Source organism: Ambystoma mexicanum, chromosome 2q, assembly GCF_040938575.1.
Source record: "Ambystoma mexicanum isolate Mex_15411 chromosome 2q, UKY_AmexF1_1, whole genome shotgun sequence".
In the NCBI taxonomy this organism is placed as follows: domain Eukaryota; kingdom Metazoa; phylum Chordata; class Amphibia; order Caudata; family Ambystomatidae; genus Ambystoma; species Ambystoma mexicanum.
The window spans coordinates 978,232,329-978,256,094 of record NC_090924.1 but is presented as its reverse complement, the minus strand read 5'-3'; the positions used below and the strand labels follow the sequence as shown (position 1 = coordinate 978,256,094).

Here is a 23,766-nt window from a genome sequence, read left to right as displayed (position 1 = left end):
TTTTTCACTCCCTTTAGCAATCTGTCAAACACTGTTCACGCAAACTGAAATGCAAGTACCAGTTTCCCACCAACCAACACCTCACCTTGCACACTCCTTCAACAATTCTTCTCCATGCTCCTCTGCTCCATCCCTACTCTGCCTGGTCTTTGTCCTTTTGTCCTCCGGCTCCTTCCTTGACCTAACACAAACAATTTACAACTGTTTCTTGTCCTCACTTTTATGCTCCCTTCTACCACCTCCATTGGCTCTCTTCCTCTGCTGCTTCCCCAGGCCAACCGCTGACTGTCCTCTTCCCTGAGACTGTGTTAGAATCATGTAAATATTCAAAAGGGTTTTTAAGCCCTCCCTCTTTTCCATCCACAGGACCACCAGCAAAGGCTGCCCGCAACAGTTAATCTACCGGTTCGTGTTAGGGCCTCCCTGCTTATTAAGGGTACCGACTTGTTGAGGCTGCCGCTGGCCACATGCAGGTTAATTTAAAGTCTTTTGATTGTGTGAATTCTGGCATGTGCTCCGCACCCTGGCCTGCTCTGGTGTTTTTTTGGCATGCGTCCCTGTTTCAGGGTGGGTGGATGTGACTGGAGCACTCCACACTCAGACTCTCTGTGATGTTTCAGCTGAGGCTGGTCCCATAGAGAGTATCTTTCTTTAAGCTGCTGCATGGTTTGTTCTGCCACTTGCTCATTTGGCTCGGCCTCTCTCTAGGTATTTGATTGTTGTCCTATTACGGCTGCTGCTGTTGTAGACCCTACAAGACAGAGAAAGACACTGGCTAGAATGGTGCTGTGCATTCATGGCATGATGGACAAGGTTTCTTTTGTCACACAACTAGGCACAGGGGGAAGGGACGGGCACCCTCTCGACTCCTACACCTTCTGATTTAGAACTGGCTCAGCATAAACGCTGAGAGGGGCGGCTACCCCCACCTGACAAGGACCGATCTCTGACCTTGTCACATACCTCCACGCTTTCCTCTGCGTCCCCTTCGTTCTCTAAGTTGCTGACTAACGGTGGATTCCAAGATAGTTATATTGCCCTCTCCCCATGTAATTATCTACGACACTGAAATGGGGAAAATCCGTACCCAGCAGAACTTCTTCCTCGAGTCCAGCCATGTCTATCACTGGCGGGAGGAGCCCTTTCCCTAGAATGGTTACAGTAGCTTGTGGATTAAGACCTTCTTCTCTGTGCACAAAAATGATTTAGGAAAGGGTTCTGGGGGGAGATTCTCCTTGGTTAGGACGGGCCAATTTGCCTCTGCTTACTGCCTAAATTCAGTAGTGCTCTAGCCCTGATTCTCTGAACTTTTACTGGGAGGTGGAATTTGAGGTTGGTCTCACCTGTGGTGTAAACAGGCCAAGGGGTGGTTCTGGTCCCTCTTTTTCACACAACTGACATCTCATGTCAGGGAAATTACATCACCACATTCACCTTTTCCATTTAGTACTACTATGTTGGTACTCAAAAGTACTTTTCATATGCTTATGAAAATATACACACATCCCCGGACACCCTTCGCTATAAGGCTGACTCACCAGCACTTCGTGCTTTGGTTGAGAGATACTCTAGAAGGGCTGGCTTCTCTTCAGTGGTAGAGGTCAGCTGGGTCTCGTCGTCGGCTCTTCCAGCTTTCACTGCCAAGACCGGCGCTGCTCTTCAGGACTACGTCTCCTCACATGGCTCCACTGCTCACCCTCTCCTGCTTCTTGACCATTGCTCCTATCTGAATGCCCGGGACCCTGCCAGTTGACTTCTGGCATTTTTCTCTCCCCACAGTCATTCGTGGGGATTTCTTCTGCCACCAGTGTAAGGAAAGACATGGCATCAACAGTAAGACACACAAGTGACCACATTTCAAGGGTGTTTATTGAACTTCAAATAAGGGTGAGATAAATGCCTATCTAATCCTAAATCTACAGATGGGAGCAAGCTACGACCATCTAATAAAAATAACGCAGTCCTAGTGGTGTCTTGTCAAAATAAAGGGCCTATACTAAAAAACCTATTGCCATTCCTTAGCGCTAAATACAAATAGTGTGGAAAATATTGTTATGAAAAAGAAAGAAGTGTTCAAAAATGATATGTTCGGTATTTAGGCCATTTGCCTCCCTTCCCTATGTTTTTACCATGGGATAAGGTGGTTTAATCGAGCATCGCAGTCTCTGGCTTCGTTAGCACAAGGTTACAGTTCACTCATCAGCATCTGAGCCTCCGGAGCATAAGTCTCCTTGCTTCTCTAAGTCTCTTCACTCGAAGTGCCTGATGCACCCAAACAAAAAAACAACAATACTTTTCCTCCTTGGAATTTCACAAGTATTCACTTTTAGGTGATTCACTATTCACCCGGATCCCACTCAGTCGGGCCCAGATCTTTTTAATGCACGCACACAGTTTTGCACAGGCTTCCCTCTGCTGGGCTCGAGCCAGTCTCTTGCGTCTTCCATATTTTACACAATGTTCATAGGTTCTTCCTTTTTTCGGGTGACTCACGGTTTACCCCAGATGCCCCTCTGCCAGGCTCCGATCCCTTCTATGTGTTCTCGGAAAGACACAGGAGACCCCACACTCTGGATGGGAGTATTAATAAACAATTAGATCACGGAAAGGCATCCAAAGGATACAACTCAAGGATTGGGTATCAAGGAATTTTATTTAACCTGATACAAATTTAATGTATGAAACAAATCATGATTAAATCTGCCCTTGTAAAATACAATTTACATCTCAGGAAACAGTTTATTTATAAAAATCCACATCTAAGTGATAAAATTCATCTTATTCAATTGTCCAAGCATTCATCCACAGGCATCCATCCAACAATCCACTCATACTACACACTATTAAATATACAATATAAAATCTATAAGAAAATTCATGACATGTGATTCATCAAGAACATTTATAGAAAGAATGTTCAATCCATATGTCGGACCAAAAGAGATGATTTCAGTGGCCTAAACAATTGAGATGGGTCTCAGAAATCTCCAAACACAACCTCATCTCAATCAACACTCAACCGGTTTCGACGTATGTACTTTATTGTAGTGACGTCTTCTTCAGGAGTAAAAAGTTTAACATTCTAACAATGGGAAGAAGAAGAAAAGGGAAACGTAAATACATAAATTCCCTTCACTTTGGTGATGACATGAAACGATACATAAACAATCCAATTCAACAAACCATATAAAACCTCATTAAAAGTGCAATTGATAAACACAAAACACATCCTGCTGTCGACCTGGGTGGTAATCTCCAAGGTCGCCTTGAGGTGTCGAACAGAAGGAAGTGCTACCATCAGAATTTGGTGTCTCAAGGTCACAGTGGAACCAGGTCATGGGTAGAAACAATACCTAGGAGTTGCATGATCTCAATTTGTGAATTTGTGGGCACAAAGAAGAATTGCCGTGGTAGGCCTGAACAATTTAGAGAATGTTAAACTCACTCGTGGGGCACATGCTGGTCATCTAAAATGTGCAATTATCACAGATCCCTTCTACACCATTAGTCTCCCACAGTCGGGCTTCGAACAATGTATACAACACGTATCGAAGGCTTTCGAATGTGCACTGGATTTGGCTTGACCTGTTGCAAGACCACTTTGATTTCACAATTCTCTTTCTTTAATGTTCGCACAATCTGGTCCTATACCTGTCGGAGACCTTCGAATGGACACCCACGTGATGCTGGGCCATTCTGTCTACGGTATCTATTTTAGCTTCAAAGTTCATTCACTTATCTACTGTTTTAATTATCTCATTCATACAATGTTGCCGCTTGTAACCTTGATTTCCACACAGACCTGTTTGGTATCCGTCTCCCCAAGGAGCCAAGGACAGTACCACTGCAGCAACCGCTTCTCCTCGCCTTGACTACCGGCACGTGAGAGCCCCGGGTACCTCCGACACACAATGCAGGATTCTTTAGCTTCAAATACAGGTCTTACGCTTTCTGCTTTTGAAGGTTCAGGAAAGATGCGGTCTGTCTGTGAAAATGTGTTACCTCGTGTTAAACTGCCATTTTGCTCAGAGTGTGCTTTTGTGCTCTGTCCTTTATCCTTGTGGGGAAGTGTGAGGGAAGTCGGGTGTGTGTAATGATCAGTAATTGCCTGACCTTGCCTGCCAATTGTATTGGGACATGTCAGGTATACGACTCTGATGTTTAGTCTGTTTTCGCTCACGGTGAGCTGCCAGTGAAAAAGTGTTTGTATCGGGAAAGGGGGCGGGTGGGTCGAGTTCCTGAGTATCCTACCGGGTAGGGTGAGGTTAAAGTGTGACAGGGATGGGTACACCGCGTTTCGCCATCCGGTGTCCCACTCCCCAAATACCCCTGAATCCAGGTGATCCTCCCGCACTGGTCCACCCCCAGGAACTGTATCCAAAAGCGATGGCCGTGTCCTGGCACCCTGGATGACAGATCCCCGGAGGCTAGCGGGTGAGACACCTTCAGGTTTCTCACACCAGCCACGCGTCCCACTCTGCAACCTGCCTTCTCTCCATCCACATTCCTGTCCTTGTCTCTGTCTCCTCAGCTGCAGATGGTTTTGACATTTAAAATTCCAGCAGAGCTTCTTAGCTTGTTGACAACTAGACCGCACATTTCTTCCAATGTCACATTTCTTCCACATGAACTCCTTGCGTACTCCTCATAGTACTTGAGGATTTCTGGGACTTTGAGGCCAAAGAGGCTTTAATGGATTTTATGTGACATGTTTGAACAGTTGCACCAACATTACAATTACCATAAACATTAGATGTTTCTCATGTTTTACTTTCACCATATCTAAATGAAGACCGGATGGGTTTTTGTTTAGACCGAGTGTTTCTTTTTCTCAGAATCAGATGGTTTTGAATAATGGCAGCAAGCCATCAAAAACTCTGGAATTAATGGATCTTCTTCACAGTAAAGAGTAGTATATTGATTCTCTCCTTGTAGAGTCACCACTGTCCCCTTACAGCCATCTCCTCCCATGTGATCCACCCTCAGAATACCACCATCAAGTAGCGTATGCCTTCCCTATGCCACATCGGAGGAGACTTTAGGCTGGGGATTAGTGATGACTCCGCAGGACCCATCACACTACTCATGTGCCTGGAATTTTGTGATAGCCTCATGATTTCTCCACTATCTTTGAGTTTGGCCAGCCATTTTAATTATTTGTTTTTATGTCCCTTTCTTTCTAGGTATCTGTCACTCTTGGCCTCGATTTCGACAATCCACTCTATTAAACAACTGACCTGATGGAGAATTTTATTTTGTATGAAGAAATTGGCAGAGGAAGCAAGTCGGTGGTTTATAAAGGCAGAAGAAAAGGCACCATTAATTTTGTAGCAATTTTGTGTATAGATAAATGTAAACGAGGTGAAATAACCAATTGGGTAAGAACACATTTTTACTTCTCATTTTCCAGCCTATTCCTGTGTCAGGTTGAATATAATGCAATCTGGGCATCCTTAATGAAATCTGCAATCACATTTTCTTTTATGGGATGTATGACGCAACCCAGGGTATTGTCACTGCTCTCATGGGAGGAGCCCCTTCCCATGAGGCCAGAGAGGTGAGGCTGCTACCCGATAGTTCCCCAGGGGTGGTACCCAGCGGGTGGATCTCATGGGGAGGAAAACCCTCTATGAGACCAGTGACGACTGCCTTGGGAGAAAGCGGTATGCACCTCCTCCATCTCTGTCCACTCTTTCCTCTTACCCCAGTCAATCTTCTTTGGCCCCCATATGTCTATGTATTTCTGTAGGGTAGAAGACCACAACCATATAGGGACGAGGAAGAGTGAGGGCTACCCAGATAGGGTTCATACAACCAGTGACACGAAGAAGAACGGGCAAAAGCTCACTGTGGAACCACCATACGCGGTACAGTCAACCAGAGCCAAAGATAAAAAGGGAAGAAGGACTGTGTACTTTTTCAGATCCTCCCTGGACATACCGAGAGCCAGTTGGAGGCACGACAGGGAAAACAGGAAAGGCTGACGGTGACTTGTCGAACACACACTGTGTTCCCCGTTGCCCAGGCTGGAGAATCGGAGGTCTGGGAGAGACGGAGTCAAACCAGGCGGTCGGACCAAGAAGCGAACGCCAAGAGGGACGAGACCTGAGAACGCAGCAAGGACACGCGGAGACCGCTGGAAGGCATTCGGAAGCTCACAGCAGGAGGAAGCAGGTCCACGAAGCCACACAAGCAAACCAGTAATTCCACAAAAGGTACCTGGGTTACTGTAGTGGGTGGTAGAGATGGAAGAGAGCAAAGGAGACCATTGGGGAAGGCTGAAGAACGCCATCTTCCTCGTACCAGTACTTGGGTGGCGGGGGAAGGGTTAAAAAAAGGAAATACGAGAACCAGTGCCTGGCAGGTTAGTGAACCAGGCCTCGGTACACAATGCGATAAACCCTAGAAAAGAGTCTGGGACCCACACAAAGTCTGGGAAGCCGCACAACAGGAGTACACCAGGGTCTAGGACCCGCACAAAGTCGGAGAGCCCTGCCAGAAGAGTACACCGGGGTCAGGGAACCATTTGAAGCCGAAAAAGCATGCAACCAAGGGGCAAGTGCCAACAATAAGTCTGGGAGGTCTCGAGACAACACAAAGGGGTCTGAAACCCACAAGAAAGAGAGAGAAGTCATACAACGAGTCGGGGAGATCCAGAAAGAACCGTGAGGGAGGGAGGGAGGGAGTGAACGAGGGAGAGAGGGAGGGAAGGAGAGAGCGAGAGAAATACTGGCCTGTTGCTAAAAGAAGGGACCTTTTCTGGAACACTAAGTTCCACAGTCAAGTCTGGCAGTGTAGTGAAGCAACTTGATGTTATATTTGTGAACCAGGGGAAGAGATTCCTCCCTGACACTTGGGATTTGTGTTTTTGTGAAATAAGACAGACTGTGAACGAAAAGAGGAGGGAAAATTCTCCATTAATCCTGTTATGGTTTTGTATACATTTGGAGGAGCATTTAACATCAGGAAATTTTAAGTTAAATAACAGCTCATATTTTCTAATCAAGAACAACATTTAAGTTGGCTTCCAGAACAAGGGACGCATCTTTCTGGATCAAGAAGATACCAAGTTTTCCTTAGTTAGTCTAGAGTGTAAGGGACGGAAATAGGTTTGGACACAGGACGGTGGACATTTTACTTTATTAGACATCCTGACAGATTCCTTAGTCTTTTTGTTGAGGTAGGGCCACCACTCTTAGAAATGGTGCAAGATCGGTTTTCCTTTACTTTTATACATAAATATGTCTTTGCTAACAAGCATGCCACTACTGTGTCAGACTTGTACCTCTGCACCCTTACAGATGTTTACATGCCTTGATGTTTGGGACCCTCTGGTAAATGAATGAACACCTCCAACTCTCTGAGGATCAGACGCTTCTCCAAGCAGAGAGTTGGGGGCAGATCTCTTTCCTTGGCTGGGGCCTCCCTCTGGAACAGCCTCCCTGCCTCTCTCACACTTGAGCAGAACCACCTCCAGTTCCGGAAGCAAGTCAAGAACTTTATTTTTATTTCCGCTTTTGCTCTTCCTCTCCCCTGCTGATGTACCTACTGCTCCACGCACTGGTCACCTAGATACCCTCTGAACTCGGGCCCAGGCTCCTGCATGTCAAGTTGCCCTTGCACTGCCCCTGGGCTCCCCCAGCACTTAAGGGTCTGTACCAGCAACCCTACAGAGCCTGCTCGCTGCACTTATTAAGTTACCTGCATTTCTCTCTTCTCCTCCCCCGGGCACTTCTCCCCTTCCCTCTTCCCTCCACTTACACGTTCTGAATGACACAAGGTCTAGTAAGATCGTTGTTTTGTCCTCCCTTTGTTTCCCCCCTCCTTGTCTTGTCGTTTCTATAAATATGTGTGTACAGGCACGGTATAAATGCCATATCCTACCAATGATGAAGTGTTTGTTTCTATTTGTGTATGGTGCCTGCAAGGCGGGCGTGAGTAATAACCCTAGACAGTGGCTTCAACCCACGAGTTTGGCAATGGTTTGCATTAGACCTATGCAATGCTAAGTGAAAACTAAGTCAAATCCCTAGCCTTCATTTTTGACAGTAGCCTTTCCTTCCAAAAACCGATAGCCAAAAAGGCACAAACCTGTGGCTATAGATCTTCATATTCCGCAAAATTAAACCCTTTGTCCCCCTCATGACTTCCAAACAGTGGTCCAAGCCCTTGTGATCTCTCACATCAACGAGGGAAATGCTCTCCTTACTGGACTTCAGCTGTGCACTTGGCTCTCCTTACTGGACTTCAGCTGTGCACTTGGCTCCCCTCAAGGCAGCCCACCATGCAGTAGCCTCATTACAGGCCCTCGCAAGTTCGACCACATCTCACCAGCACTGCACAAGTTTCACCGGCTCCCCTATCTGTCAGGAACATATTGAAAACTGCGTATACCAACTGCAAAGCATTCTCTAACAGAACACCAACATATTTGACGGCTAAAAGACACACCTCTGGAGGCTCTCGCACCTCACAAAGCAAAACTATTAAAGGTTTGGAGTCTATGCTAGCCCATAAAAAGAGGAATCACAAGCAGTCCTTATGACATGCATGACCATCTGGAGCTCCATCCCAGCACAGGCTTGAAATGCCCCTACCACGTTCCAGTTACACAAACACTAAAAACATGGCTCTTTCATCAATACCTGCCAGACGAATAAAAATCACTCTCTTCCTCCACCAACAGTACTGTGCTACTGTATAAAATGCCAGGACGATTTTATAAGGGCGATCAGATGGGCTTTATAGCGGGCAGAAACACTGTACACAGCCTGCTTAGGTTGTTTTAGTACTTTACCATGTAAACTCATATCATGGATACTATGCTCTGGTGGGTATAGATGCAGAAAAATTGTTTGACTCAGTGGATTGGTCCTTTATTGCCAATGTTTTGAAGCGTTTTGGACCCATGTTTAAGAGATAATATAGCTGTTAAGAGATAATACAGACAAACGATAAGGAGTATGATGCTGTAATGATAGAGAGGCAATAAACAGGGCTGCCCTGTATCACTTCTCTTGTTTGCAGTTATTGTTGAGCCGCTGTCAATTAAGCTTAGCGTAAACTTTGCAAATTAGAGCACACAGATAGCTGGTATTAGTCATTGTTTTGCTTTCCCTAATCTCAGTAATGTTGATATATTTTGCACTTAATGGGTTCCCCAATGCCCTTATTAAGGCTCAAAGACAATGTGCTTTTTTTGGAACACAAGAATTCATTGACACTCCATTTAGATTTTGAATTAGCCACTTCTCAGGTCTCTTTATCTCAATTAAAGATTACAGACTTAAGAAAAACAAAAGCAAAATACAGATGAAAAGAAAGCAGAAATGCAATACATCACTGTTAGCGTTGTTTTAGAAACACCTCATCTCTACCACGCACTTCACTGGTAACTCCAGTTTGGAAGAGAGTCACTTGCCAACGGGAACAGGCTGAAGGAGCACTTCTGCTTCTGTCAGCCCAGCTGAAGTCCAAAGGAGCGAGAGAAGGACTTGATTTTACTCTGTCTGATGTCTTTCACTCTAATGTCAACCTAATATTGTTCCAGAGAAGTTGACTGTCTGTAAAGTTCCACAGCTGCTCCGCCGTTGCAACCTCACTGCTCTGTAACCAACTCCTGGTTTCCCATGAGAGCCGACAAATCTTGCCTTCAGCTTTTCGCGAAATGCACAACAAACTTGGCCTGCACACAAAAACAAGCTGTCTTTAAAAGCTTCAACAAACGCACACTATGCTCAGCAATGGCCTTTTATTTCAGCTTGGAGTCAAATGTTCACTTGTGATCCCAGAATGCATTTCACCTAGACTCCATATTGGAATAAAAGAAATTACATGTTTTCTTCAAATTCGGGTTTATTGATCTTTTTAACATGAAACAGTAAACAAATTACAATCATAAAACAAAACAACGAAAAGCACTACCTCTGTGGGGAGATAGACCATAGCATAAAGGAAGAAACACTGAACATAACACTACAAGTTATCTCGCACTTCCGCTGCTAAAAACGGCCAACTCTAATGCCCCACCCACCCCCCTCACCCTTCTCCATACCTGCCTAACCTCCAGATTTTTCCCGGAGACTCAGGAATTATAACCATTTCTCTGGGTCTTCGGGAAAGATCTTGGAATCTCAGGAATTCTGGTGGGGGACAGCTTTCTCTTATTGCTTCTTTTTTGTTTTGTTATGCTTGCAGGACTGCGCCGCCTCAGACTCCCTGACTGAGTGTGGCTTTGTCTCTGCAGCAATGACTGTAATGCTTCCAGCACATTGGCAAATAGAATGCAGGTGAAGCAAAATAACGTGTGTTTATTTTGCTTCACCTTTCATTCTTTTTTGGCGACTTTCAATGCGAACAAGCGTTTCTTTTGCTTTTGTTCTTTTTGCCAAGGTTAGGGTGGACTCGGCCCCATTGAACCACAGCCATCAGGTTTGCAGGCTGGACAACTCACCACTGCACTACATAACCTGTTGAAAAACAACTAAGGTGAAATGTCCAATTTCGGTACTGCAAAATTCAGGGAAAACCTTTCTATTGGTTCTTGGAGTTTACATGTGCACATTTTAACGTGTTGATTTTAAGGAAGGCAAATGCCTTTTCTCCTATGCAATGTGGGTGGTTGTGAAAAGGCAATTTAATGAAATGTGCATATTTCAATTTGAACTGCACATTTCTGACGTCACATCACATTACAACAGAGTTTACCTTTTTGACATGTGGGCAGTCATGTGAAAATGGGCAGAGTTTTGTGTGACTGTGGGCGGGGCATAAATCTCAGGAATTTTGATTTTCAAATGTAGGCAGGTATGCCCTTCTCCTACTCTCACCCACCACCCTTGACTCTTACTCTCAGTAGTTATCATAGTAGGCATAACAGTTCCAATGTCCACTTCCTTTGTGGTGCCTTAATGTCCTGGGCCCTTCTGGGCTGCTCCCTTCATCCAAATCAGACCTCTGAACTCTCTGTACAACATGCTGCTTGCCCTCTCCTGGACCCGGTCATCCCCTCCAGATTCCCATTTGAGTATAACTCGGGTAGTATTAGGTGACAAATATTTGTTGACAAAGACGCACCATTCCAGCTCCAGTGACCCTCCCACCCATGTAGTCCTGCCGTTATCCGCTCCATGGTGTACATGTTTTTAGCCACACTTAGCCACTCCTTTTTGCCTGTGGGGTGAACATCCTTCCACCATGTCGCCAGGCAAGCCCTGGCCGCTAGTAGTAACCCTGCTGCTATAAGGGGTAGTCTAACACACTCCCCCCTCAACTTCCTCTAGTTCAAACAGGACCAGCAGAGGGGACTTAACCCTAGGAATCCCTTCGAGCTCCCTGTTCCAACCCAGGATCTCGTCTCAGAATACCTGCACCTTCGGGCACCCCCACCACATGTGCCAATATTCTGCCCTTGAACCACATTCCCACCAGCACAGGGGGCTAACGCTCTGGTACATCTTCGATAGTCGGACCGGTTCATATTGCCACCTGTGTATAAATTTGATGACATGAAGTTAATATTGACTGGAGATCTAGATCCGGGACACTCCCCTGCACATTTTCTCCCACAGAGGCGGTGCCAGTTCCACTCTAAAGACTCCCTCCCACTGTCTCCTCAACTTTTCTGTGGAGCCCTTTCCCGCCTCTACTAGTGCTCTATAGAGAGCCGAGATCAGTCCCTTACCCTCTAGCCTTGTATCTAGGAGTTTTTCAAGTGGGGTGAGGTCTCTTTGGATCTGCTCCTTCCAGGCATCCCCCGTTAGTACTCCCTTAAATTGTAGATCTAGAAATACCGGGAGTTTGCTAATACCCAGGGTCTCCTTAAGTTCCAGAATGGTAATGAATCTGTCTCCTCTCCACAGCTGACCCACCCTCTCAAATCCTGCCTCGTACCAGGTTTGGAATCTCTCAGGGTTTTGTATAGCACCTCTAATTCCCGGTACCCAGATATGCCCGAGCGGAGATGGCCAGGTCTTGACTCCCTCCATATCGCACCCAGTTTCGATACTTGCCAGATCGTCCCCACAATTGAGTGTTCCTGTATTCTACGTGGCAGCCTGGTCCACGGCACCCACAGCCATTCCCTGACTGTGGCCGGGTGCAGGTGTATATTGTCTAACGCAACCCACTGCAGGTCCTGCTGAACTCTTAGGTGGAGTATCGGGACTCTAAATTGAGCGGCCTTGTATTATAGTTTCATATCAGGTAGGCCAACCCCTCCTTTTTCTTTCAGCAGAACTAAAGTCCTTTGTCTCCCGAATGTACGAATCTGGGATCCAAATAGGAAGCATTTGGAATAGATAGAGGATCCTAGGCAGGAGAACCACCTTGAGGGCGTTGAGGCGCCCCAGCCAGGAGACTGTGAGCTTGCTCCACTTCTCCATGTTGCCCCAGAGTGTGGTCATCAATGGGGGAAAGTTTGCCTCGTATAGCTCTCCGAGTTCCCTTGTGAGATTGATCCCTAAGTACCTTAATGGGCCCAGGCTAACCTACATCCCTAGGGTTGCGAATCCGACTATGTTACCGTCAATATTCTTGTTCAGGTGGTAGAGCACTGACTTAGATTTGTTAATCTTGAACCCTGACATACTGCCATAATGTTCGATCAATTGGACCGCCACTGGCAGTGACCGCAGGGGGTTAGTGACTTGTAACAACATTTCATCTGCATATAGGGCTACTTTCTATTCCGAACCCACGATGCAGAACCCTTGAACCCTAGGGTCACCCCTGATATTTTGGGCAAGCAGCTCCAGTGAGAGCGCAAACAGTGTAAGTGAAAGGGGGTTGCCCTGTCTAGTACCCCTTCCTAAGCCAAACCATCGAGAGCACCCACCGTTGACCAAGACGCATGCCCTGGGTGATTGATACATTGCCATGATCCCCCCCATGGGAGTTTTTCCCCAATACCGCACTTAGTAAGAACGGCTTTTAGGAAGTTCCATTCTACCCTGTTGAACGCCTTTTGTGCGTCCACTGAGAGGAATGTGGGGTCCCCGGTACTCTGTTCGCCTCGTGGATTAAGTGCAAAGGTTTCCTCATCGTGTCCGCCCCCTGCCAGTCCTGTGGTCCCTCCACTCCTTGGGTATCACTGTGCTAAGTGCTCGAGTGAAGGAGTCTGGGGCCTCGCCATCTCGAATATATTGTTAAAGAGTGCTACCATAAAGGCAAGCAGAACTTAGAGGAATGATTGAACCCAGCCGAGAACCCATCGTCACCCGGCGCCTTGCCTAGGGGCATCCACGCTACCGCCCTCTTAATCTCCTCCACTGTTATGGGTATTTCAAAAGCCCCAGACTCTGCCCCGGACAGCCTGAGCAAGGGTATATCCGCCAGGTATGCATTAACGTCTTCCGCATTTTGAGTAGACTCAGATTTGTAGAGCGTCTCATAAAATGAGGCAAAAGCCTCCTGGATCTGCTCTGGCACAGACACTGTGACCTTGTCATATTCCACCACTTCTGAGACCCATATTTCTGCTCTCTGTCCCCTCAGTCTGGCCGATAGAAGTGCGTTGGTATTATCTTCCTTCTCATAGAATTTCTGATTGAGGAATTGAAGGTTGCAGACTATTTTCCCTTCCTCAAGTAATCGCAGTTCTTCCCGCTTTCCCCTAGCCTGCGCGAGGAGTTCCCCCTTTACCTCTGCTAATGCCCGTGCCCTCTTTTCCAGCATTTTTATCTCAACCCGTGATCAGTGAGGGCCCGTTCTTTTTTTTTTTCTGTGCACACTTCCTGATCATTATTCCCTGCCAAGTTGCCTTCCCCGTTTCCCACACTGTTCTCTTTGTTACCTCATCTGCGTGATTTGTAATGAAGAATTCCCTAATCTCAGTCTGGAGCTCGTCCCGAAACACTGGGTCTTTAAAGAGGGATTCATTACACCGCCATCTAGAGCCTTTGGGGTTCATTCCCATCCGGTCCAGATCCAGAGTTAGCAGATCATGGTCTGACCACGCGATTGCCTGAATCTCTGCACCCTGTGTTACTACCCATAGCTGCCTAGAAATTAACAGGTAGTCTATCCTTGTACAGGTCCTGTGGGGTGGTGAAAAGAAAGTGTAGCCCCTCTCCTGGGGGTGGAAGTGACACCAGGTGTCCTGTAGGCCATATACAACGTTTTCGGGTGCCTGATCTCCGTCTCGCGTCGCCTGACTGTCCCTCGTTACATTGGCCCAAGTGTTAAAATCACCACCCAAACCTGATGCCCTGTGCTTTCACTGAGTATCTTGGGAAGGGTACCCTTCATAAATCTCAGCTGCCCCTGGTTGGGGGCATATACTGTGGCAAATGTGAAGTTAACCCTGCGAATACTCCCCGAGAACAACAGGGCTCTCCCTTCCACATCCGACCATACCTTCGATACCACCATCCTGAGTGCCTTGCAGACCAGGATTCCCACTCCCGCCTTCCTGCAAGGACCAGAGCCCCAGAATCCATGTCCCCCTGCACCAGTAGGGATCCTCCCCCCCCCCCCCCCCCTCATGTATTTCGTCTCCTGTAAGAATAGGATATCCAAGCTTGATCACTTGAATTCTCTGGCCACCAGGGATCTCTTTGTGGGGGAGTTAAGGCCCTTAACATTCAGGGTGCCAACCCTCAGGGGACCCAGTTTCTGCCCACCAGCCGGGGCGGTCATCACATTACCATGTCATGAGACTCGCTTCTCCTTTGCCACCGGCTCCAGAAGGGGACATTGTCCCACGTCCAACCTAAACTTCAGATAAGTAAGAGACCCTTTCCCCTCTCTCCTCTGCTCCCTCAGCCCCCATAACACCTTCCCTCCCCCCAGCTCACACCAACTCTCCTTCATCAGGTGTCACCAAACCACCAACAGAACCCGCTAGTCAGGTCGTCTCATCTTATTTCCCATAACCGTTGAGCCCTCTCCCTCCCCCAAACTCTTCCCTTGGCACAACCCGCATGCATTCACCCCACAAACTCTAACCCTGAGAAGCGCATCCAGACACTGTCATTACTTCATGCGTGTCCCCTTCAAGGTCCGCCCCTCCCACTTGTCCCTCCCCCCGCTTCACCAAACAGTGGGGCAACTGGATATATTTGCGGGTCCGGTGCAGTCTCCGGTCAGGTTTCGGCTGCGGGAGAAGCGTTCAGTTTCCTGTAATTCGTGGCTCCAGGAATGCGTTTTCTTCTTGGACCTTTGATCTGTCACTGCCTTTCCCCGTTGTTCTTTTCCTGTGAGCCCGAGTGGGCTCCTGCGTCTCCCAGAAGCTCATTCTTCGATCTGCTAATCTCCTCCTCCATGGTCAATTTGTGCCTTTTGTCCATCGATTTCAAACAAAATGGAGAATAGGAACCCTCATCTCTAGCGGACCCCATTTTCATTGAGCCATTTGGTGAGGGGCTGACAGTTTTCTCTTGGCTAGGGTAGGGATGATGGGTCTTGTAATACTGTGACTCTGGCGTCCCTGTAAGTAATGGGTCCCACCCTCTTGGCGTTCTTGAGGATCTTGACCTTATCCGGGTGATTGTGGAGACGGACAAGAACGGTTCTGGGGCCCCGGGGGCGCCCCCTGCTCTATGTATCCTCTCAAAATTGAGTTAATCGATGGAGTCATCCCTGAATGTCAGCTTTGTGATTTCGTACAGGTTTCTCTTCAGGTCTCTCTCCGTCTCCCCTTCTTTCTCCGGTATCCCGAAGAGCCTCAGATTGTTTCTTCTCTCCCTATTTTCGAAGTCATCCATTTTCAAAGTAATCTCAGCCTCCCTGTGTCATGGACCGTCATCTGCGCCCTTTCTGGACTTCCTGGTCCCTGACACATAGGGGATTGAATAGAGTGATCCTTCCAACATGGCCGCCCGAAACGGAATGCTCCTGGTCAGTCGCTACGTTCCACGCTACGCGTTCTACAAAACAAACGCCCCCGCGGCTCTGCGCGTTCCAACGCTACCGCTTGCTGTAGTCGGACGTGTGTTGCCGGAGTTTGTCCGGGGCTCTATTTTGATTCCTTGTTCCCGGTTCCTTGAAACTCCCGTCCTTAATCCCATTCCTCTACTTTACCTTCCTGGATTTCTCTGGAGCTCGGGTCACGGCGTTCCGTGCCTCCGAGTACAACTTCTTCCTTCCTGGTATCCACCCTTGACTTCTGAACGCTCCCGGAAGCTGAGCAGCGAACCTCACGCTGGAATCCGAGGACCAGCATTCGGGTTTGTACAAATCCCAGACTGTGAGAAAGAAGACATCCCAGAAGGTCGCAAGCAACCAACAAAAGCAGGTGAGAAGGGGTGAAACTTGGACACCCTGTGCTCGATTTCAGCCATTCTCACATCAATTTGCGTTTCCAGTGTGTCCAGGGAGGACTGATTGTGTTCCACCTCCTGAAGTCTCTCCTCTATCTTGTCAATTCTTTGCGTGATCTTGTCCACCCTGTCGCCAATGTCCGCTCTCATGCTTCTGATCCTTCACTATTTGTGTTAATTAATTACCAAGGAGTATCAGGATAAAGCCCTAAAAAAACAAAGCCCCTTCTATGTAAAATGTTAGAATGGAAGGCAAGATGATAATCTAGTACACTTACATCCAGTACACCTTTTTCGAAAAAACTACAAAGTCTGTTTCTTTGTTTCCATACAAATTAGAAAAGGCGAAAACCAAAATAGCCGTGGCACGCGAAACGTGATGACATCATCGTGCAGATTAGCGCGATGATGTCACTTCGCTCGCGGCTGCAAGGCCACCAAAATTAAGCAAAAATCACATTGCGGAACGGCGGTGAGAGGGACAAGCGAATCTCCACCACAAAGATAAGAAAATGACCCTCCATACAAGAGTTTTGAGTGTAGAATAGTCTATAGTTTAATAAAAGAACATGGCTTTCCCAATAACATGCCCTTTAGAAGGAAATGTTGTTCATTTGCAAACAGGCAACAGAATAACTTTGAAAACAAAATATGGTCTATAAAGTAGGATGCTTATTTGAAGGGAAGAATGTATACATGCTATTGAGCACCTTTAGACCATAGAAATCATTAGGTAACAGCATCTCCAACCAGGATAGAAAAACAAAGTAAGGTATAAATGATTAAAGTACAGAAGAGAAAGTGATATTTTTGCAATATGTAAGTTAATAGGTGAATTAATATTTACCACAAGAGACTGTTCCATTACTTGATAAATAATCAGTACATACATTGATTATTTTATGGTCTTTTACCTGCTGTGCAAATTAACAGCAAGGGATAAAGAGACATTAACAGCAGATAGTGAGTCACTTTACAGAAAAATACATACAGAATTAAGAGAAGGGTGAGTAACCATAATGAATCTACAGTACAGTATTTTAGCCAAAAGGAATTAAAAGAAAGGGTGATGAATCAAGAAAATTGCTAATATTGTGTTGATGTATGATTTTGTTTACAGATTATCTCCTGAAGAACCATGTTAAATATATGGTGAAACACGTGTAGATAGATAACATGTTGTGATATGTATAAAACAAGGCAAAGACAAATATATATATATTTTTTTGAAATTTTTTTAAAACATTTTTTAAAATTGGTTTGTTCAACCTTTAAAAGAGAAAAAAAATATATATATACAAGCCAACACATGCGTCTCTCTCGTGTAGGTTCTTCTCATGGAAGTTCTCCTCTCCTCCATTCCACGCCCCTCAATAGTAAATAGTATCAGAGAAAGTCAGCCAGGCTTCCTTACGTCTCGTACCATACTTGACTATGACTCTAGTTCTAGCCGAGTTTTTAAAAATTGTAGAAAGTTAATTAGGGCAAATAGAGCTGCTCTGTTAAGTCCTTCACAGAGAACTTGCCACCACTCTTCAGTGCTCCTTGTGCGATAGAGGTTAGTCACAGAGGCAAAACAACGACCCATTTGCTGCTCCAAAGACTGGCAAGACATAGTCAGATGTTTCAAGGTTTCCTTGGCATCATTACAGAATCGTCAATTGGAAATTAAAGGTAGCTTGTTTTGACCTCGTTCCAATACGATCTCGTGTCGGGAACACATTCAATCTGAAGCGCATATACAGCGCTCTTGCATGTTGATTCGGGAGGTGCATTAGGTAGTTTGCACAATGGTCGTATGCTTTGGCCTCTACTGGTACCTCAGCAATTGATGAAGAGCGCGCTGTTTGGTTACAAGTTTGGATCCAATCCAGTTTCCACAGCTTTTTTTTGCAGCCTCTGGATTGTCCACTAGCAGAGCACAAGTGATGTTGTATTCTTCAAGCAAGTCTTGCGACAGCCGGTTCCATTTTGCAAAAATGCTATTTGCTTTTTCCAGGACGGCCTGTGCACGATGCCAAATTGGGGAGCCGGCTCCGTCATTATTGTTTTACGATATAGACTTAGGAGATTCCATGCGACCCTAGCGTTCATCGAAATCAACCCCAGTTCATATCGTATACAAATAGTTGAGGTACCCTTTGGCAGTTTTAGCACACGTGACCAGAAGATGTTTTCTAAAGTATTCCAGAGATCATAGGAAGCCCCAAAAGCGTTTTCCCCTCCATATATCAAAATGGGCACCACTTTCTGCTTGTAAAACAGGATAATTGATTTTAGTGAAAACTTTCCGTATTTGTTGTTGATCAGGGAAGCTTGAGATGCCAACTGACGACACTTATTTTTAGCTAATTCAGCCCAAGGAGCATTGTTTCGACTCGCGCTAATGCGCATACCCAGATATGTCGAGTATTTAACGAGCTGGATCTTATCGTTAGCAATGTACCAGGATGGTTTCTTACTCCTGCCGCACAAACCTTGTAGATTTCCCAAGATCAAGATTTCGCTTTTTTGGGCGTTGATAGACAGACCATTTGATGTTATATATGCATCTAATAAAGTAATTTTACGTTGCAACCCAACTGGGGTCTGATCTATCAATACAAGGTCGTCGGCGTATACCAGATAATCAATAGGTGCACCATGTATTTTAGGGGGGGAACGTATTTGCGCCAAAGAATATCTCTTGGATGTCTGATATGAATAAGTTAAAGATAGTAGCAGCCAAAGGACACCCCTGCTTTACGCCTTTATGTGTATTTATTTTGGCAGATAGCGTACCAGACATGTCAAGCCGAATCCTGATGGAAGTTTCCGTGTGCAGTTCACGGATTGCACTAACAAGACTCGACGGGCAGTTCCATTTGGCTAGTTTTTCCCACATCAACTCCCTATTTATGCTGTCGAATGCTTGCGAAAGATCTATCATCGCTAGGTACAGCTTGGTGTTGAGTCTGAGGGTCTCCATCTTCAAGATGTTCAATATAAGTAGATTTAAACCGCAACCGACCCCCTTCACGAAGCCTGCTTGCCTGGGGTCTATGTGGTTAGATCTTTGGCCCATTTCAGAAGTTTCCGTTGAAGCAGTGTAGCGTATACTTTCCCCAGAACATCGAGGAGCGCTATGGGTCTGTAATTTTTCGGGTTTGTGCGATCCCCTTTCTTGAATATTGGCACCACAACTGCACTCTTCCAAGACTTGGGGGTTGCACGAGCCAAGACAATCCGCTTGAATAAAGTGGCACAGAGGTCTGCCCATAGCTCCCGATTGCGTTTGAGTGTATAGTTTGTTAGGCCGTCAGGCCCTGGGCTCTAGATTATATTTTATTTTGAGAAATCAGAAAATAAGAGAAATAAATTAGTAATTAAGAATAAAACTATCGACTGGACATTGTGATTTTGTTTAAAATGGACACAGTCGCCCTATAATCCAATAAATACAGTAATGGGCGCACAGGTAAAGATACCTTTTGAGAGAATACAGTAACCCGCTGCAGGACCACTTCGATTTCACAGTTCAACAATAGTTCCATGCTCTGCCATGATCCCTGCCCTTCTTGTCCCCAGCCCTCCAAGATGTCAGGCTGGAGCCAGGCCACGATCACCTACATGGCCCCCAAGGGCCTCTCCATCCCTCGAAAGACTCACTTGGAGTCAGACTTGGCGCTTGTGGCACCGGATTCACTCACTCCCATAGGATAACATTGGGGATTGGACTTGTAATGCATTGATGGGGACAAGATGGATGCCCCCACATATTTCGGTTCCCAGAACTGCATGTGCGGTCTAGTCTTTTGGGTGTGGTTCAGCCCAGAGGCACCTGGGATACCCAGAGACTATTTAACCCACACCTAGGCTGAGAAGCATGCTTTGCGTTTTCTGCACCTGCAGCGTGACACTCGCCGTGTTTGGATTGGTCTCCAGTGGGCCTGCATCTTTCTTCTGCGCTAAGCTCCTGCAAGAACAAGAACACCGTTGGGAACAGCCTTACCTTGCAGCCCTTCTGCCCATCATTCAACGCTCCTTCTGTTCTGCGGGCATCTTCGGCGGTGTCATTCCCATCCCGGCACGCCGCTTCCTAATGAAGAGGAAAAGAACAGAGAAAAGGCATTATTAAGCATTTTACAGCTCTTCGCTTATTTTTTTTCAAATACAGTACAAGCTTTAAACGCTTACCTGAATCCCAGCCGCTCTGGGGGAACTGTGTCTCTGGAACTTCTCATCCATCTGCGAGGGGGAAAAAGATACTCCAGGTTAGCGTGGAAACATCTAGAGGCGCTGCATACCGCGCTTACTCACAGCATTTGTTCTTCATAACCGGCATCCACACGGACAATGTCGCGGCACCTAAAAGACATAGAAAAAGAACTCAGTTCAATACAAATATACGAAAAGGGTGCATCGCACATCGCGCTCTCACTCGTCTTCAGCGCCACTCATCTCAACAGCACGCCGCCATCCCCGGACGCCGGCCATCATCTAAGAAGGAAAGGAACGAAGTTAGAGAACTGTTCAAAGACTCATTATACTTACCAGTCGGACTCTCTCCAGTGAAGTAACTAGGTACCAACGAGCCTGCATCAATCAACGCGCCCCTGCGCTGAAAGCAGGACGGAGAAGCCACCATCCAAGAAAACAAGGTGAGCTGTGGATCAAACGGAAGGGTTGGACCCCGGGGAGGAAGGGGTTCAAGCACACAGAGACAATAGGCAGTTAAACTCTACCAATCCTGTGTTTCAGGCCCAGTCGCCAGTCAAATAGCCTCCAGGGGAAGGGTTTGAGGTCGTAAGAGGCCAGGACCGGCTGAGTGATGTCCCTGTGGATACCAGGTGAGCGTTACACGCTCAGAAGGTGGGGGGTTGGGGGTGGGCACCAGAGACCTTCGAGCGAGCACCCACATGTCGCTGGACCACTCTGTATCAGGTACTGTAAGGAGCTCATGGTGGCAACAGTAAAGACAGACACAAGTGATCACAGTTGATGGGTGTTTATTAAACTCTATAGGTAGGTTGGAAAAACTCCTAATCTAAACCTAAATCTAAGATGGGAGCAAGCTACGACCATCAAATAATAATAAGGCAGTCCTGTTGGCGTCTTGTCAAATAAAAAGGGCCTATAATAAAAACCTATTGCCAATCCTTACAACTAAATACAAAAAGAGTGTGGAATAGGGTTGATAAGAAAAAAGAAGTGTTCACAAAATGATAAGTCAGTATGTGGTAGCGGAGGGTCTCCCTTCCCCACGCTTTGAGCATGGGACGAGGCGGGAGCTTTCCCAGCACGAGACTACAGTTCCGCTCTCAGCTATCGGGACATTCGGTGGTTAAGTCTCTTTTCTACCCAAAGTCTCTTGCCTCAGAGGGCCTGATGAGTTACAAAATAATAAACAAAACTTCCTTTCCGCGTGTACCTTGGATGATGTCTTTTCACCCCTAGATCCCCCTCTTCCGGACTCAGACCCTTCTCGAATGTTTGCCTCCCTCTGTCGGGTTCACTACAGCTTTTGTCAATTAACTTTTACTTATGGCATTCACAAATCAAACAGTTCACTGTGCAGTGCCCTCTGTCGGATTCACCTTTGTCAACACACTGTTCGTTGGGACCTTAGGCTTTGCCCCTTTCCATCGGCATCCCTCCGTCAGGTTCACTCTTGCCAACTTTTGCCAATCACTCAGTTCCTTCTACTTTCTTACGATGCGTGATTTTCTTCCCTTAGTTTTACAATCATGCCGGTCAAAGACATTCGATTGTACAGAGGATTTTGCTAGACTCCTGTATGACCACTTTGACACCTTCCTTGCGCCTTTCTCAAGGCCTTCTGGCAACAGTAGTTTCACCAACAGGTTAATCGCCCAGAGTTTCTTGAGTGAACACCCACGTGGTGCTGGACCCCTCTATAGCTGGTTTTCCCCTCTTGTATCAACAGTTATTTGTATTTTCCTCAATTAGCCGTTTGCTACTTTTGTTCTACACAGTTCGGTTTCCTTTCGGCTTTCCCCTTGACTCACCGGCTGTGATGAACCGCTTGGCTTTTCTTGTCTCTGTAGTCAAGGACGATACCACGGTAGCAGACATCTCTCCATGGCTTGGTTATCAGCTGAGGTGGGCCCTGTGTACCAGTGACATCTGCTGCAACAAACGCTGGCTATTGTTCGCGGGTTTACGATTTCTTCCACGGAGGCTTTGCGGGTTTGGGTCGGAAAGGGCAAGGTTGCTTCTCTCCTTGTCATCTTTCCAGTTCTCGCTGCCATTCTCCTCATCTTGAACTGCCGCACTTGGATAGAGTGAGTCGTTGAGCGGTCTGCCTTGCTCGTAGTTTGTTCTCATGCTCCACCTTTTATCCCTGTGAGGAAGAGAAAGGGCCATCAGGTGTATGTGATCCTGGTCAATTGCCTGACTTTGCCTGACCCTTGTGTTGGGAACTGTCAAGTAAACGGCTCTGGTGTTAGTCTGTTGTCTTTCGTGTCATGAGAAAGTGTTTGTATCGGGAAGGGGGACGGGGGTAGAGTTTCTGAGTATCCTACGTGGTAGGTTGGGGAAAAGGTGTTTTAAGAAGGGGAATACCGCATCTCACCCGTCTGTGTCGCACTTCCACTCCCTGAGCACCCCCTCTGCCCCATCCAGGGATCCTCCCGAACTGGTCCACCCCCAGGATCTGGATCCAATAGCGATGGTCACCTGGATGACAGATCCCCGGGGACTAGCGGGTGAGACACCCTTGTGTGTCTCACACAGTCCTACTAGGCCTTGTGAGCATTCAGAACGCGCAAGTGCAGAGAGAGAGAAGGGAGGGGGGTAAGAGCTAGGAGTAACAGGGAGGGAAGTGCTAGGAAGTAAGGTGCAAGCAGCTGTTGGGTGACTGGCAGAGATCACTAGGTAAGAGTGGTGAACTGGCAGTAAATAAGTGCAGGCCTGTGATGGCACAGGCCACTGGGCGCCTGAGGCAAATGGTGGGCGTTAGCGGAGGCTGAAGGTAATTGGGTGTTGGATGCCAGAACCCAGGTGGACAGATAAGGGTCCTGGTCACCAATTTTCAGCAACTGTGGGGTTTGGCAAAGGAGGTGGTGAAAGGGAAAGTCTTGAGGAGGTTCTGGAATTTGAGGAAATCCGGCTCAAGACGAAGAAGAAGGGGGAGGCTGTTGCACAGTCGTGCGCCAGCTAAGGAAAGAGATCGGCCAACAACCCACTGTTTGGCGAATCACTTGACACACAGATATTTGGTGCCAGAGGAACAGAGGGGAGAGTATTTAGTGAGAGCCAGTTGTAGATACCGTGGTCACCGGCCCCAGACAGCCTTATGGATGATGCAGAGAAATTTAAATTTGATCCTTGCAGCAACCGGGAGCTAGTGGACAGTTTTTAGGGCTGGAGAGATGCGGTCCCTGGGCTTGAGGCCAATGATAAGTCTTGCAGCCCTATTGTGGTTTAGCTGGAGGGGACGTAGAGAGGAAGAGGGCATATTAAGGAAGAGGCTATTGCAGTAGTCCAGCCTAGAGAGCAGCAGAGC

At 46.8% G+C, this 23,766-nt stretch overlaps 1 protein-coding gene across 2 annotated transcripts in view; it reads left to right on the top strand.

Annotated features, from left to right (window-relative positions):
• The window catches only part of ULK4 (unc-51 like kinase 4), a 2,742,936-nt gene that overhangs the window by 43,876 nt on the left and 2,675,294 nt on the right, over positions 1–23,766 (top strand). For both annotated transcript variants that reach the window (XM_069648276.1, XM_069648275.1), the window contains exon 2: positions 5,184–5,378. In XM_069648276.1, the coding sequence (XP_069504377.1) occupies positions 5,241–5,378 (138 nt within the window). In that variant the 5' untranslated portion in view covers positions 5,184–5,240. The remainder of the gene's footprint in view (positions 1–5,183; positions 5,379–23,766) is intronic.